The sequence below is a fragment of the Emydura macquarii genome, unplaced genomic scaffold (genome assembly GCF_026122565.2).
Source record: "Emydura macquarii macquarii isolate MOO-44397 ecotype Brisbane River unplaced genomic scaffold, CSIRO-AGI_Emac_v2 contig_1551, whole genome shotgun sequence".
NCBI lineage: Eukaryota > Metazoa > Chordata > Testudines > Chelidae > Emydura > Emydura macquarii.
Window position 1 is genome coordinate 15,689,091 of NW_027131688.1, and position 13,351 is coordinate 15,702,441.

Sequence of the window (13,351 nt, forward strand, 5' to 3'; positions counted from 1 at the left end):
TTCAGGGGATATCCTGACATCCTTGATATCTATAAAGGAGCCACATGGGCTCTGTTCACGCTTTCGATGAGACACAATGCCCTAGTCCAGGATTCCTCTGCTGATGCCTCCTTTAGAATGGCTGTCCTTCGCTCAGCCCTACTGTCTACCTCCTCGCACCTTGCTCCTACTTAAGCACTACCCAGAGTGGAATACAATAGGGACCATCACTCAAAGAAGAGGAGGAGGTTATGTACCTGTAACGGGAGATTCCTTGAGATGTGTGGTCCCTATCCATATTCCATTACCCACCTTTCTTCCCCTCTGCTTTGGGTCCATTCTGAACTGCAATGGAGAAGGAACTGGAGAAGCCCTTTTATCTCACAGTCGGAGGCACAAGGTGAGCCAAGGCGCATGCGCGGCCAGTGGACACTATTTTCAAATTCTCCAGCTCCAGAGACATGGTGCACATGCGTAAATCCACAGTGGAATACAGATAGGGATCATGCATCTCCAAGAAGTTCCAGTTACAGGTAAGTATCCTGCTCTCTGTGTGAGGATGGCTTTCTTTGAGCCACTCACCATGGTGCTTGAATCACCCAGAAAGAGCTCTGGGACCCTCCCACCTCGCAGGAACCTACAGCTTGGGCTTCAGACTAAGCTCAAATATCTACACCACAATTAAACAGCCCCTTAGCTCAAGCCCCACGTGCCTGAATCAGCTGGCTCCGGCTAGCTGCAGGTTTTTAATTTGTAGTGTAGACATGCCATTGGGTTCTGATCCCAGCTCTGCCACTGGCGTGCTGCGTGACCTCAGGCAAGTCAGACAAGGCCCAGATTTTTAGGAGCCTAAATCAATTTCAAAGAGGAATTAGGCACTTAAGAACCTAAATCCCATGGACAGACCTGGGCCTTAGTGATTTGCCAAGGCAGCAGCAGAACTGGGATTAGAATCCAAGAGTCCCCTTCGCCAGGCTTGTGCTTCAGTCACTAGACCATCCTGCCCCTTCCATCTCCCAGCCCGAGCAGAATAAATTGGCATTATTTTTTTGTTTGGAAAATGTTAGAATTGAACCTGAGCTCCACAGCACCTGAATACCTTTAAAAATGTGGGCCTTCATCTCTCTCTGCCTGAGTTTTCCTGTCTGTAATCCTGAGATTATGTAATGTTGGTTAAATGTTTTGAGCGCTTCAGATGGAAGGTGCTGCAGAAGTGCAGAGTATTGTTATAATTTAGCCATCTCTTTCCTGAGAGGATTAATAGCTCCACTTCTGCAGATTATTATAATCCTGTTTGCCTCAAATTCTTGCTATGGGAAATGAACATTTGATCAGAAGGCTTTAAGAACTGCTCTTTGCCACAAGTATATTTTTCTCAGCCTCCAATGCTGTGGTAGTTAGACTTGCAGTGTTTTAGAATTTACTGAATCTTCCTCGTTTGTGTTTTCCTGCCCTGTCTCTTTCAGGGGACTCCAGTGTTTGTTCATGCCGGACCTTTTGCCAACATCGCACATGGCAACTCATCAGTCCTGGCAGATAAAATTGCACTGAAGCTCGTGGGTCAGGAAGGCTTTGTTGGTAAATGTATATCTTTGCTGTCTTTCCTCCTTGGAAAGGAGATTTCCGTTTTTTAAAGAGAGCTGACTTCTCTGCCCGCCATTTTAATGCACTTTTTATTCCGTCTACAGTAACAGAAGCGGGTTTTGGAGCCGACATTGGCATGGAAAAGTTTTTCAACATTAAGTGCCGGTATTCAGGCCTCCGGCCCCACGTGGTTGTGTTGGTTGCCACTGTCAGAGCTCTGAAAATGCATGGAGGAGGACCCACTGTGAGTACTAGGCAGTGCTTTCTGTAGGCCCAAGGGACAATTCTTGTGGTTATAAATGAATCCATTTTGAAATCCTGTATGTAGCAAGAGGTAAAAGCGAGCTAAACCCCTGACTCCCATGGACTTCACTGGGGCCAGGATTTCACCCCAGGGGCATTTGTCTGGCTCGCACTAATCCACACCTTGTTTTGTATTTTGACTCTTGCAAACTTGATTCTAGGCTTTTTCTAAGCCCTGCTGTTGCAGAAGAATTCAGCTGCCTCAGTGGGTCCTGAGCGGAGAAGCACCGTTGCAATTACTTCCAACAGAAGAGCCTTCTGTCAGGCTGTGTTTTCTGGCATTCTGTAGAGCAGTGTTTCTCAATTTTATTTCCCCCTGGAACACTTGCGCGCCCATGCCATACCCTCCGCCAAAAAGTCGAGGAAATCTTCCTCTTTTCGGCGGCGCGGTGTAGGGTTGTTTCGGTGGCGCGCTCTCTGAGCCGTTTTTGGCAGCCCCATCAGCTGTCCGGCGGCGCGCGATTTTTGTTACTTTCGGCGGCGCGGTTCCGCTTCTTCGCGGAACCCTTCAACTCAGCCGAACACCATTTGAGAAACACTGCTGTAGAGACTGCTCACCACTTTATTTGGTGAAGGGGTGTGGCAGCTGTGGCTCCCCCTGGTGGCCAAAGCCCTGTTACACTGTCTTGCATGCCCATTTAGTTTCTGTGGATGGTAGCAAATAAATAATATTGTGGTATGTGCTCTCCACAGCTATGAAGATGCAGCCTCTGTGCAGGGCCCCCACATTGGGGGGGGGAGGGTGCAGTTTACCAGGGCCCAGAGAACCTGGGGGGCCCGGCACAGATTGCAACCACCATTACCACGAAGAAAAAAGTTTTCATGGCTCATGAGATTGTATGTACGGGATGAGGGATTGTGGTGTGTGTGTGTGTGTGTGTGTGTGTGTGTTACAAGTTTGTACTGGGCCCGAAAAAACTATGCTTGGGCCCTGCCTCTGTGCCAAAGAGCTCTCAAAGCAAACTTCTCCTAGGAACTGGAAACCTCCACCCACACTGATAGCAAATCTAGATTTTTGAAGTTGTCAGCCCTTGCCTGCCCCTCCCCTCTTGGTCCTTTCTCCCTTCCACTTGTGTCTCCTTTCCCCTGACCCATTATCCTCTGCCCCTGCAGCCTTTATCTCCCCCCTGGAGCCTTCCCAGGTCTGAGAAGCTAAAACGGCTGTTGGCAAACTGAATCACATTTGGGTGTCATTTTTTCCAGACTGGACCCTAGAGCTGCACATCCTTTTACTAATGAGCTCTTGTGTGTGCCATTCACTGGCTCCTCTCCTGACAATTTGTCTTACTTTTGTTTTGAGACTGCCAGTGGTAAAAGTTAATAATGTATCCCGAAAGGCTGTACATTAGTGCGGTATGCTAGCGAAATTAGTGTGGTATGCCTGTTTTATTATTGTAATGAAGTCTCTGCACTCTGGGACATCTCTGTCACATCTAGGATACGTAATCTCTGTAATATCCTTGTCTTAGTAACACTCGCTCATCTTTTTTTTTGAAGAAAGATGACTGCAGAATAGGGTCTAATTCTTAACCTGAAATAAGGTAAAACACAGTGCAAATCACTAGCATTAATAGGAGTCTTGGTTTTTTTGCAGGTCACTGCTGGGGTACCCTTACCAAAGGAATATATTGAAGAGGTAACCCTGATTGTTGCCACTGGCAAACAGCTGCTTTAATTGTCATGCAATGCACGACCAGTAACGAGTGTGCATCACTTCGGCTGCTGCCAGAGAGCGTTTCTTATCTTAGCCTGTAATGTTCCATTTTTATAATGACAGTTTGACTGTGTCCTCTCAAGCAGTTGTCATAATCGACCTAGTCAGTGTTCAGAGCTTTTGGTTTCTCCTGAGCTCATGTAATTATCCAAGTGCTCGGTTTTTCATGGTAATATCCATTCTGCTGCCTATGACCCCTTCAGCGCTGAAGCTGCGTATAGATTAATTGCCTTTCTGAAAAACTGTCACTTCAAATATTCAGGGTTTCTGTGTAATTACTCCTTTCACAGACTTTCTTGGCATCAGAGGAATACTGTTTTTGCAAGTGTGGGAGGGAAGTGGGTTAAAGTCGCAATTCGACATGGATGCATTTGTACACTTGGTTAATAAGCGTGACCCCTTTGTATTACTGAGACTCACTTCTTTGCTTGTGGAACTTCTTTGTGAATTCCCCTTTGCACAGCTAGGGATCAAGTGGCCAGTGTCCCATGTTGATAACCTGAAACACTGCAAAATGTAAATATGCATAAATCCAAAGCTGTTAACACAAACTTCAAAGTGTCACAAAATTCAGTGTTAATGATGTTCAACACTTAACAAGAATGTGTCATATGAAAATGAGGTTTTACTGTAGGAGTTATTGAGCTTCTGTCTCTGCTTATGCAGGGAATGGATTAAAAGGAAAACAAGAAGTTCAGAGATTTGTTTCCTTCCACCTTTCATTGTTCTGATTAGACATGGTCATTCCTTTCCCTTAAGGTAACTTATCTGTCATTCAGCAAAAAGATGACATTTGTAGAAAGCTGCATTGTGAAAATTTGCCTTTAAGGACTTATTTCCATTCTGACACTATTATCATTATGAATTCCATCTGCCGTTAATGTAATAGATTCCTGGTTGAAGTTTCACTGCTCCTCACAAAATGTATCTCGTTTCTCACTGTTATCGTTACAGAATCTTCAGCTCTTGGCAAAAGGTTGTAGTAACCTAGTCAAACAAATCCATAATGCCCGGACCTTCGGCACTCCCGTAGTAGTGGCTGTCAATGCTTTCAAGTAAGTGAGGCTAGTAGTCAGAACTGTGCAGTATTCTGAAATGTCACTTTTTCTTGCTGTCTATACAGCTGATGTAAACTGCTCCCAACTGGTGTCTTGCACTGAATAAAATTGTCTGATAAATATCACTAAGAGAGCTCCTTGTTCGAGCTCTTAAATTCTTTCCACAGCTTGTTTTAATCTTGATAAAATAGGAGTGTTAATTATTGAGCTATACTGTCACTTTCATTCTTGCCAGCCAGATGATTGTGATGGGAAGATTCTTAAGTGTCCTGAAGACTAAGTACATCATAGGTGCTGGAACTATGGGTGCTGGGGGTGCTCACCATAGACCAGGTTTCCAGGTTGGTTCAGTGGCTCTTAGCACCCCACTATAGAAATTGTTCCAGCACCCCTGAAGTACATACTAGTCTGTGCTGTATCTCTTGTCCCTTTTTATACAAGCAACAAAACTTTGAACTGGTATTAAACTGATTCCAGTTGCAGATCACAGCCAGTCTGAAACTGAGTAATCAGCTAAGGATTTGCCATCCTAAGTATCTGATGAGTAGCACAGTATCATTTTTTGCTTCTATGAGAAGTGCAGTGTAGCCATCCCATCTTAGCATCCCTTTCCCATCCATAAATCAACAGTGATACTAGCTTTCATGGGAGCCTCTTACTTCCTAGCACAAGAATTGTGCTGCTGACACTGACCTTTCTACAGGACAGGAACTGCTGAAAATACAGGATGCTGCTCTATCAGTCCTAGGTTTCTATATCCACAGCAGCAGCTGGGGAGGGAGCTGGTTGCACTGCTGTGGACTGGCTTCTTTCACAGAGGTGGTGGAGGCCTATGAAGGGTAATGACTATATGAAAATCTCTCCTGTCTGTTACAGAGGGTCTGCTAGCTTCTAGGGTTGCTTTGTTCAGCATTTAGGATATTTTGGGGGGAAAGATGTATGCTGTCTGTGTAAGAGACAGGCAAATTGGCTGAGTGCTACAAGTGTATAAATTGTCACCTTTACAGATCCGACACGGAGGCTGAGCTGCAACTGGTCACTCAACTCGCAAAAGAAGCTGGGGCGTATGATGCCGTGAAATGCATGCACTGGGCAGAGGGGGGGAAAGGAGCTGTTGCTCTGGCTCAGGCAGTTCAGAGAGCATCACAAGAACCGAGTAACTTCAAGTTCCTCTATGATGTGGAGGTGAGAACGTGCATTGACCCAAGGGGACATCTTATGTGACTTTGCATTTCACTTTAACAAAAATGTTTGAGGACATTACAGATTAGAATTACACACACGCTTGTGGTCTGTGATAATTCACGAAAGTGTGTTGTGTCCGTTTGTTAGTGTTACCTAGGTTTATCTGCTCTAAGTCAGTGGTTTTCAACCTGGGGTCTGCAGATTATGTCTAAGATTTCCAAAGGGATCTGCACCTCCATTTGAAATTTTTTAGGAATCTGCAAATGAAAAAAGGTTGAAAATCACTGCTCTGAGTAGCTGAAGATCACCCTAAAATCTGAGACTTCAGTTGGATCCTAGATCTTTTGAATCTCGGGGGTGAATTGTAAAGACCCCGTCCTTGCCTTTTGGGCTACTGAGTGGAACCTGAATCTGCACTGAAAGGCTTTACTAGAACTCCCACTGAGAGTGGTGAAGCACATCTAGTGTAGGCAGCCATGGATCTGGGCAGTGGGGCTGTTACTTCTCGAACTGAGATGCATTTCCCAGGCCGTACACTGAAATGAACAGACCTGGAGAGATATTTTGCTCAACTTGTGACCTTTTTAGAACTTCGGAACGTGCCTCTTGCTTTGCCTGGGGCAGAGCTCAGTGAAATCTGCATGCCCAACCACAGAACAATACTTGATCCATGTATTTTATATCCTAGGACAAATTTGATTTGAACTTTATTGTTGTCTTGAGTCAGCAGAGTAATCAAATAATCATTGAATGTCTCACAAGGCTTGAAAATCATCTTCAAGCTGATGATTGGATGACGTGGAAGCTGAGTGATATATAAAAATAATACAACTCATTGGAAATATAGTTTATAAATTGAGTTCCTGAATGTTTCAAGAAACTCTAAGATTGAATTATGAGAGCACATTACATCTGTAACAGTTTCCATCCACAACTTCCCCATTTTGGAGTTTTCTGTATCTCTTTAAAGAACTTGGAGAACATCTCCGTGTTCTACTTGCTTTTAATCTTTCATTTCCAATTTTCCCCCTTGATGCTTTGCATAGCAGCTAATGACTTACCAGTCAGGGAGAAACCCATGCATTCTTCATCCCAAAGGATGGTAATTTCCTGGATGTCAGTATGTTGTGGGCATGGGGAACGGTGTGAAAGAAGGAAGGAAAAAATGGAAGCGTTCACAGAACATGCTTGCACACACTACAGAGAGCCACCCCAGAAATACTGGGGTGATGATAATTTCATATGTAACGTACACATGCCCCTCCCCCCCCACTTTATTGTGGATGAGTGAGTGCTGCATTGACATCAGTTTTGGTGTGCCCAGCCTGACACACCTTAAAGGGGTCTCACCTTCAGAAAATGCCTGGTAACCACCCCATGAAAATCAGGCCTCTTAAGGTGTCTTTTGGAAAATCTTGACTGATGCACTGAAGTTTTGATTCTTTTATTGAAAGCCAGTGCCAGATAGTCATGCTGAATTCACACAGCACTCCAGTGAGAGTGACTAACAGGTCCAGGAACCTAGCTTATACATCTTCCACAGGCAATCTCTCCATATCTGGCGTGCTGTGTATTAACCACCAGGTTGTGGCTGACTTCCTCTATAACAGAGACACACGGTGGGTGAGGTAATATCTCTTATTGGACCAACTTCTGTTGGTGAGCGAGACCAGCTTTCAAGCTGACACCAAGCTCTTCTTCAGGTCTTCCTCTGTAGCAGAGAGCCGTCTACGGGCCTAGTGAGATGCTATGTTATATTTCTGAATCAATTTGTTTCCCTGATCCTGAGTACCTAGGACTGCTTTGGACTTTGTCTTTCAAAAGTCACCTTTCCCTGAGTGTTTCACTATTGTTGCCATGTTGGATGGTTAACATGTAAACTCAGCTTAATGAATATTTACACATATTTTCTTGCTTCTGATGGTAATAAATGAGTCTTATTTGTCCTACTGTCAAAAAAAAAAAAAAAAGCTGCAGTGTGATAAGTGAAACCTATTTTGAAACCCTCAAATTATTGTATAGCTCTATAGAACTGCAAATAGAAATTGCTGTAATAGCTGCAGATTGAGTGTTCCTTGACATGTGTACAGGACTGTAGCACTTCTGTGAAGTTACAGCCCTTGGTAGGCTGGCCATCATTGACTTGTTTCTGTTTTCTAGCTCCCGGTTGTAGAGAAGATCAGAATTATTGCACAACAGATTTATGGAGCAGAGGATATTGAGCTGTCTCCAGAGGCAGAGCAGAAAGTTATAGTGTACACTAAGCAGGTGAGTTCTCCATGTTGTTGCCCATTTTCTTTCCCCTTTAAAACATCTGCACTAAACAGTTGTGTTTTTAAAATGTGAATTCCATATGTGAAGGGCACTGTGTGTTAATCAAACCATGCACCTACAGACTGGAACCATTTGGCATAGCTACTGGGAGAAGGATGCTGTTCTAAGATAGGAACTTCTCCTGATTTTAACACTGCCTTTCCCTCCCCTTGCTCCCCTCCCCTCAACCCCCCGTGATTTAGGTCATGTCACCGAGCTGGTCTCTCTTTCCCATTCTGTAATATGGCACTGGGTGATAATGACATCCCTTATAAGTAGGCCGAGAGAGTTAGTTAATGTCTGTAAAGGGTTTTGAAGCTGAGTGCTGTGCAAATACTAGGTGTTTTCTCTGTGTCTAGCATGTGTTGAATGATTTCTCTTTCGGAGAACATTCTTTTGTGAAATTATATGTATGGCTACTCCCTTTTTATATTCCTTTCATATCCCTTTATATTCTACAGACCATTCATATCATAGCTGTGTAATTGCTGCTTCCTCACATCCGGCAATTATATTGATCACATAATATAAAGACTTCAGGTGGGCTGAGAACTGAATTTTGAGCTGTTAATATAAAAAATAATTTTTAAAAAACCCACAAAAAATCTCAGTTGCATATTGGATTCCTACAAAAGCGTTTACCTTTTCTCTGATTGGATCAGGCCAGGACAATGTTTGTTTTTTCCTTAGTGATTGGGGAGAAGAGGAAAGGTGATACAAAAGTGACTTGACAGTATCTCTCAGGTTTTAGGCAAAGCAATTAGTGAGAGATGAAATGGTCTATTAATCCAAGGAACAGCAGAACCAAGCAGATTACATAGATAAAAGTTTTACTTTTGCATTGTACCAATAATGTCATATTTTCTTTCCTCTTCTTGTTTCCCCAGGGATTTGGAAACCTGCCAATCTGCATGGCTAAAACTCACCTGTCATTGTCTCACGACCCAGAGAAGAAAGGAGTGCCTACAGGCTTTATCCTGCCTATCCGAGACATCAGGGCCAGTGTAGGTGCTGGATTCCTGTATCCATTGGTAGGAACAGTAAGTGTCATAGTTAAAACCTCAGCCTCATAAAGGAAAAGCATTTTGGAAAAAAATGCATGTGCATTCCGTTTGGTGGTTTAAATCAGTGGTACTTGCAGGTACCTTACAAGAGGGAACTCTGCATCACATATACGGTATCCATTAGATTTGCAGAGTGTACTAATAGTAATAATGGGTCTATGCAGTGCTCCTAATGGAGTGCCTGTCCAATGTGCTGGATGCCCTTGATGGTTTTTTAAAAATATGCTAAAATAATCAGACCTGTCAATTCCTCCAGACAATTGCAATAGCCAGCAGCAACATAAATGTGATTAATTAACTGACCCTACGCGTGCTCCCTAAGTCCCACACTTAGCCCTGACCAATGCCAATTTCTTCATAAGCCATGACAAAAAGGGAGGTCCTTGCAGTGTTCCTCCCTGTTAGCATGAGGCTAACAAACCCTGGGGGTGCAGACCTGGAGAGGAAGTGAACTTCCAAGGCCCAGGGCCCTAATGGAGAATTCCCTGCTAGTTACCCCATCTGTTACCTTGAAAGGGCTTTGGGTAATTAGTGTCTGTCCGGCCTAGCACCTGCATATACCACTGACAGAACACCAGTCACTCCTTTTCTGTAATACTGCAGAGTAATTTCGTTTGTTTAGAAGTAGCACTCACTCCACACAGTATATTCAGTGACGCAGTTGGATATTTATTGCTTTCCTGGCTGTGTGATTGAAGGAAGGTTAATTACAGCAACAACCCCCACAGTAACACTGTCCTTGGACAAGCTACTTAACTTCTCTGAGCCTGAGCATTCCTGTCCTGCAGACGGGGTAATACTTAGCTCACAAGGGTGTTCTCTGGCTTGGAGTTTCTAACCCTAAAGCGCCTTGAAATGCTATAGCTAAAGGCTCTGTGCAACTGCACAAGATTAGTTTAAAAAAAAAAACTTGAGTGCATCAAAAGCAAGGTAGTCTCCTCCTTCTGCTTTGCAGCAAACAGTTGATTCATACTCTGTTATTGCTGCTGTTGATGCTGAGAAGTAAACCAATTGGGGAACCCAAGACAATGAGAGAGCAAGCTCCATTGGACAAGTAAAGAACAATATCAATTAGGAAAGCTCATAACCATTTCATCATAAGCCTTTCAAAGGGAAAGTCCAAGTGTTACAGGAAAACCAATAGCAGTTGAACTCTGTCCCATTTAAGGAAGAAAAATATTTGATAGCGGATGCACGTTGTAAAGTCAGTTATCATCAGATATAAATAGGAAAATACATGTTGTAGGATTAAAGAGTCTATAACCTTTCCACCTGATTTTGAACTGCTAGTGTTATTAATTTAAATGCTTGAAGATTTTGTATTGCCAGAAACTGGGAGTGGACAGCAGGAGATGGATCATTTGATGATTGCCTGTTCTGTTCATTCCTTCTGAAGCATCTGGCATTGGCCACTGTCATAAGACAGGATATTGGGCTGGATGGACCACTGATATGATGTAATATGGCTGTTCGTTTCTGTAGCCAACAGCAGCTTGCTTGCTGTAACCCTAAAACCATATGAATTTAAAAGAAGAAAAAAATGTCTGAGCTCAGAAGTCCAGGGATGATTTGTCACGGTGAATTATCACTGACAAAGTAGTGCTGTTTGTGCAAGTATAGGTAAGAATATTAATGGAACTTCATCTCCAGAGACCTGAACTCAAATCTAGCCTGGGTCAAGAGTGAAATGAATTTGGTCTTTACCTGACATTTGTCCACATTGCAAAACCACAATGTAATTTTGCAAAAGGGTGCATGCACTCTGGTTAGGAGAGGCCAGCACCAGAATAGTTAGGGTGGGGGAAGGTCAGGATGAAAGTGTATTTACTAGCAAAGCAGAGACTTACATTGTGCTTGCCAGAACTGTGCCGAGTTTTAGGTTCTGTTATCACTCCTACATACTAAAATCCCCCTTTCAAATGTAATGCTAGTGCTCTTAGACATCAGTTTAAAACAGTTGAAATGATGAGTAGTGCTTTAGATCTGTGGGCTCAAATCTTAATCATTTCATTGTAACTAGATTTGTTGTGTTTGAGGAAATGTTAAAAAATTAAATTATTGATTTTTAACACAGAGTAGAAGAGTAAACAAAGTCAATTAATCATGCTGAGCAAGGAATTGCCTGCCTCCCTAAACAGCTGAATGGTTCATTTTAAATCCATATTTTAAAAAAGCATCTATTTAACTAACAATAAACAGTCCCTGACCTTATTTTCAAAAAAACCAAAACCTTGAAAATGAGTTTCTCTGTGTATCGTGAAAGAGTAATATTGGTAACATTGCTCAGACCTTCCTGGAATAGTCTTTAATGAGAATTCACTGAATTTTTCATGGCTCAGGCACGCTCAGCAATTTGATTCCTAGAGCATTTTGAAGATTATAGATCCCCAGTGGTGTAGTCACTTTTCACAGACACGAAACCAGTGTTGGTGTCGTGTGAACAATGTTAAATCTCAGGCATTGTGTTTAATTTTCTCAGACTTGAGCTCCATCAAATACATTAAGCTTGATCCAGTTGCTGCCTCCAAATTGGTTGGTTGGTTTGCCAAAAAAGAGAGAAAAATGACAGCAATAAAAACAGTACAGAAGAGGGGGAGTGACAGCGGGGATGGGTCTGTCCAGGAATGGAGTTAGAACCCCAGCCTTCATCAGCAGTCTTGTGAAATCTAGTTCCTCAAGCGTGAAATAGCCTTCCCCCAGAAAACACCAGTTTCAAACAATCCTTAGCTGCTGATCACAGCTGCAAGAGAAAGGGCCCCTTTGATGATCAAAACAGGATGATTCTGAAGGCCTCTACAGTCGAGAGAGAACAGAAGGCAGGCACTCTTAATGGAGCCCAAGGCAATGAGGACAGACATACATGCTGAATTAATTAGCATGCTGAAGGAAGTGACAGATTTAGAGGAGAAGAGTAACAATGGTGGGAACAGGATCTGGTGAGGAATTTGATGTGATCGCTACTCTAAATGGCTAGTGTAAACAGCGCAGAGTGAAAGGGAGCTACAGACAATCATGCCCAAGGAAAAAACATCAGCATTAAAGGAGTGCCTGAGAATCTCAAGTGGAGGAATCTAGTCCTGTTTGGGCAAACGGTGGCAGTACACCTACTAAATGTAGTTTCTCTGAGTGGATAGGACATATAGAGCGTTAGCCCTTCTTGCGGCAAGTGTTAATTGTCCAAGAGCCAAACATTGGATTCATTGATTGAACAAGAAGCACGTGGCAGTATAAATATTTCTAGATTACCCTTGCGGAAGGAAATTGTCATGTCCCATGTAAATCCTCTCAGTCATCTTTAAAAAGAGCACTGTGTGTTTAGGACAAAATGAAAGACAAATTGAGCCCTTTACCATCATCAGTCACATCCATTGCAAACAACACAGAACTGAATCCAAACAATGGCTTGGGGTGAGTTTTAAATGTTGGTGAACCATGAGGTACATATCTTAGATCAGATGTACGAGAGAGAGAAGTTTTCAGAAATTAAAACCAAATAGAACTGACTTGTTCTCCCATGATGTTCATCCTTCAGAGTCAGTGCTTTGTGCTTTCCAAATTTCTAAAGTACTTCCCTGGGCAGGACGCTAACTCTTAACAGGCACAATAACATCAGAATTAATAGGAAGTTTATGAGTATGGCCCTAACCCTGCAACCAGATCACTCCTGTGTAAGTGTCCACCAAGCCCATCAACTTTAGAGGGGCACGACTGCAGGACCCAGCCCTGGGGAATGCAGAATTCAGACTGTTGCCTAAACTCGTGTAGGTGTGACTACACAGCAGTTAAAAACCTGCTGCTGGCCCATGCTAGCTAACTTGGGCACAAGGGGTTTGGGCTCAGGGGCTGTTAAATTGCAGTGTAAATGTTCAGCAACTTCACCTCAGAGTCCTGAGCTCAGGCTCAGGTCTGAGCCACATGTCTACGCTGCAGTTAAACAGCCCCTAAGTGTCTAATTGCAGTGTAGACATACCCTTAGATAACACAATGCTGGGCCTGATAAGTACTTAGACATAGGCGAAATTTTCAAAAGCACCTAAGTGACTTAGGAGCCAAAGTCCCATTGACTTTCAGTAAGACATAGGCTTCTGAGTTCCTAGGTCACTTGAAAATTTTAGCCTGTAATATATAATAAGTGCTTGATTATTGGGCCC

General features: G+C 43.2%; 1 protein-coding gene across 1 annotated transcript in view; it reads left to right on the forward strand.

Moving 5' to 3' along the window:
* Positions 1 to 13,351, forward strand: part of MTHFD1 (methylenetetrahydrofolate dehydrogenase, cyclohydrolase and formyltetrahydrofolate synthetase 1) — a 68,562-nt gene that overhangs the window by 46,338 nt on the left and 8,873 nt on the right. The window contains exons 20-26 of the mRNA XM_067554925.1: positions 1,446 to 1,557; positions 1,668 to 1,807; positions 3,461 to 3,502; positions 4,535 to 4,635; positions 5,646 to 5,823; positions 7,984 to 8,091; positions 9,024 to 9,176. Coding sequence (XP_067411026.1) covers positions 1,446 to 1,557; positions 1,668 to 1,807; positions 3,461 to 3,502; positions 4,535 to 4,635; positions 5,646 to 5,823; positions 7,984 to 8,091; positions 9,024 to 9,176 — 834 coding nt within the window. The remainder of the gene's footprint in view (positions 1 to 1,445; positions 1,558 to 1,667; positions 1,808 to 3,460; positions 3,503 to 4,534; positions 4,636 to 5,645; positions 5,824 to 7,983; positions 8,092 to 9,023; positions 9,177 to 13,351) is intronic.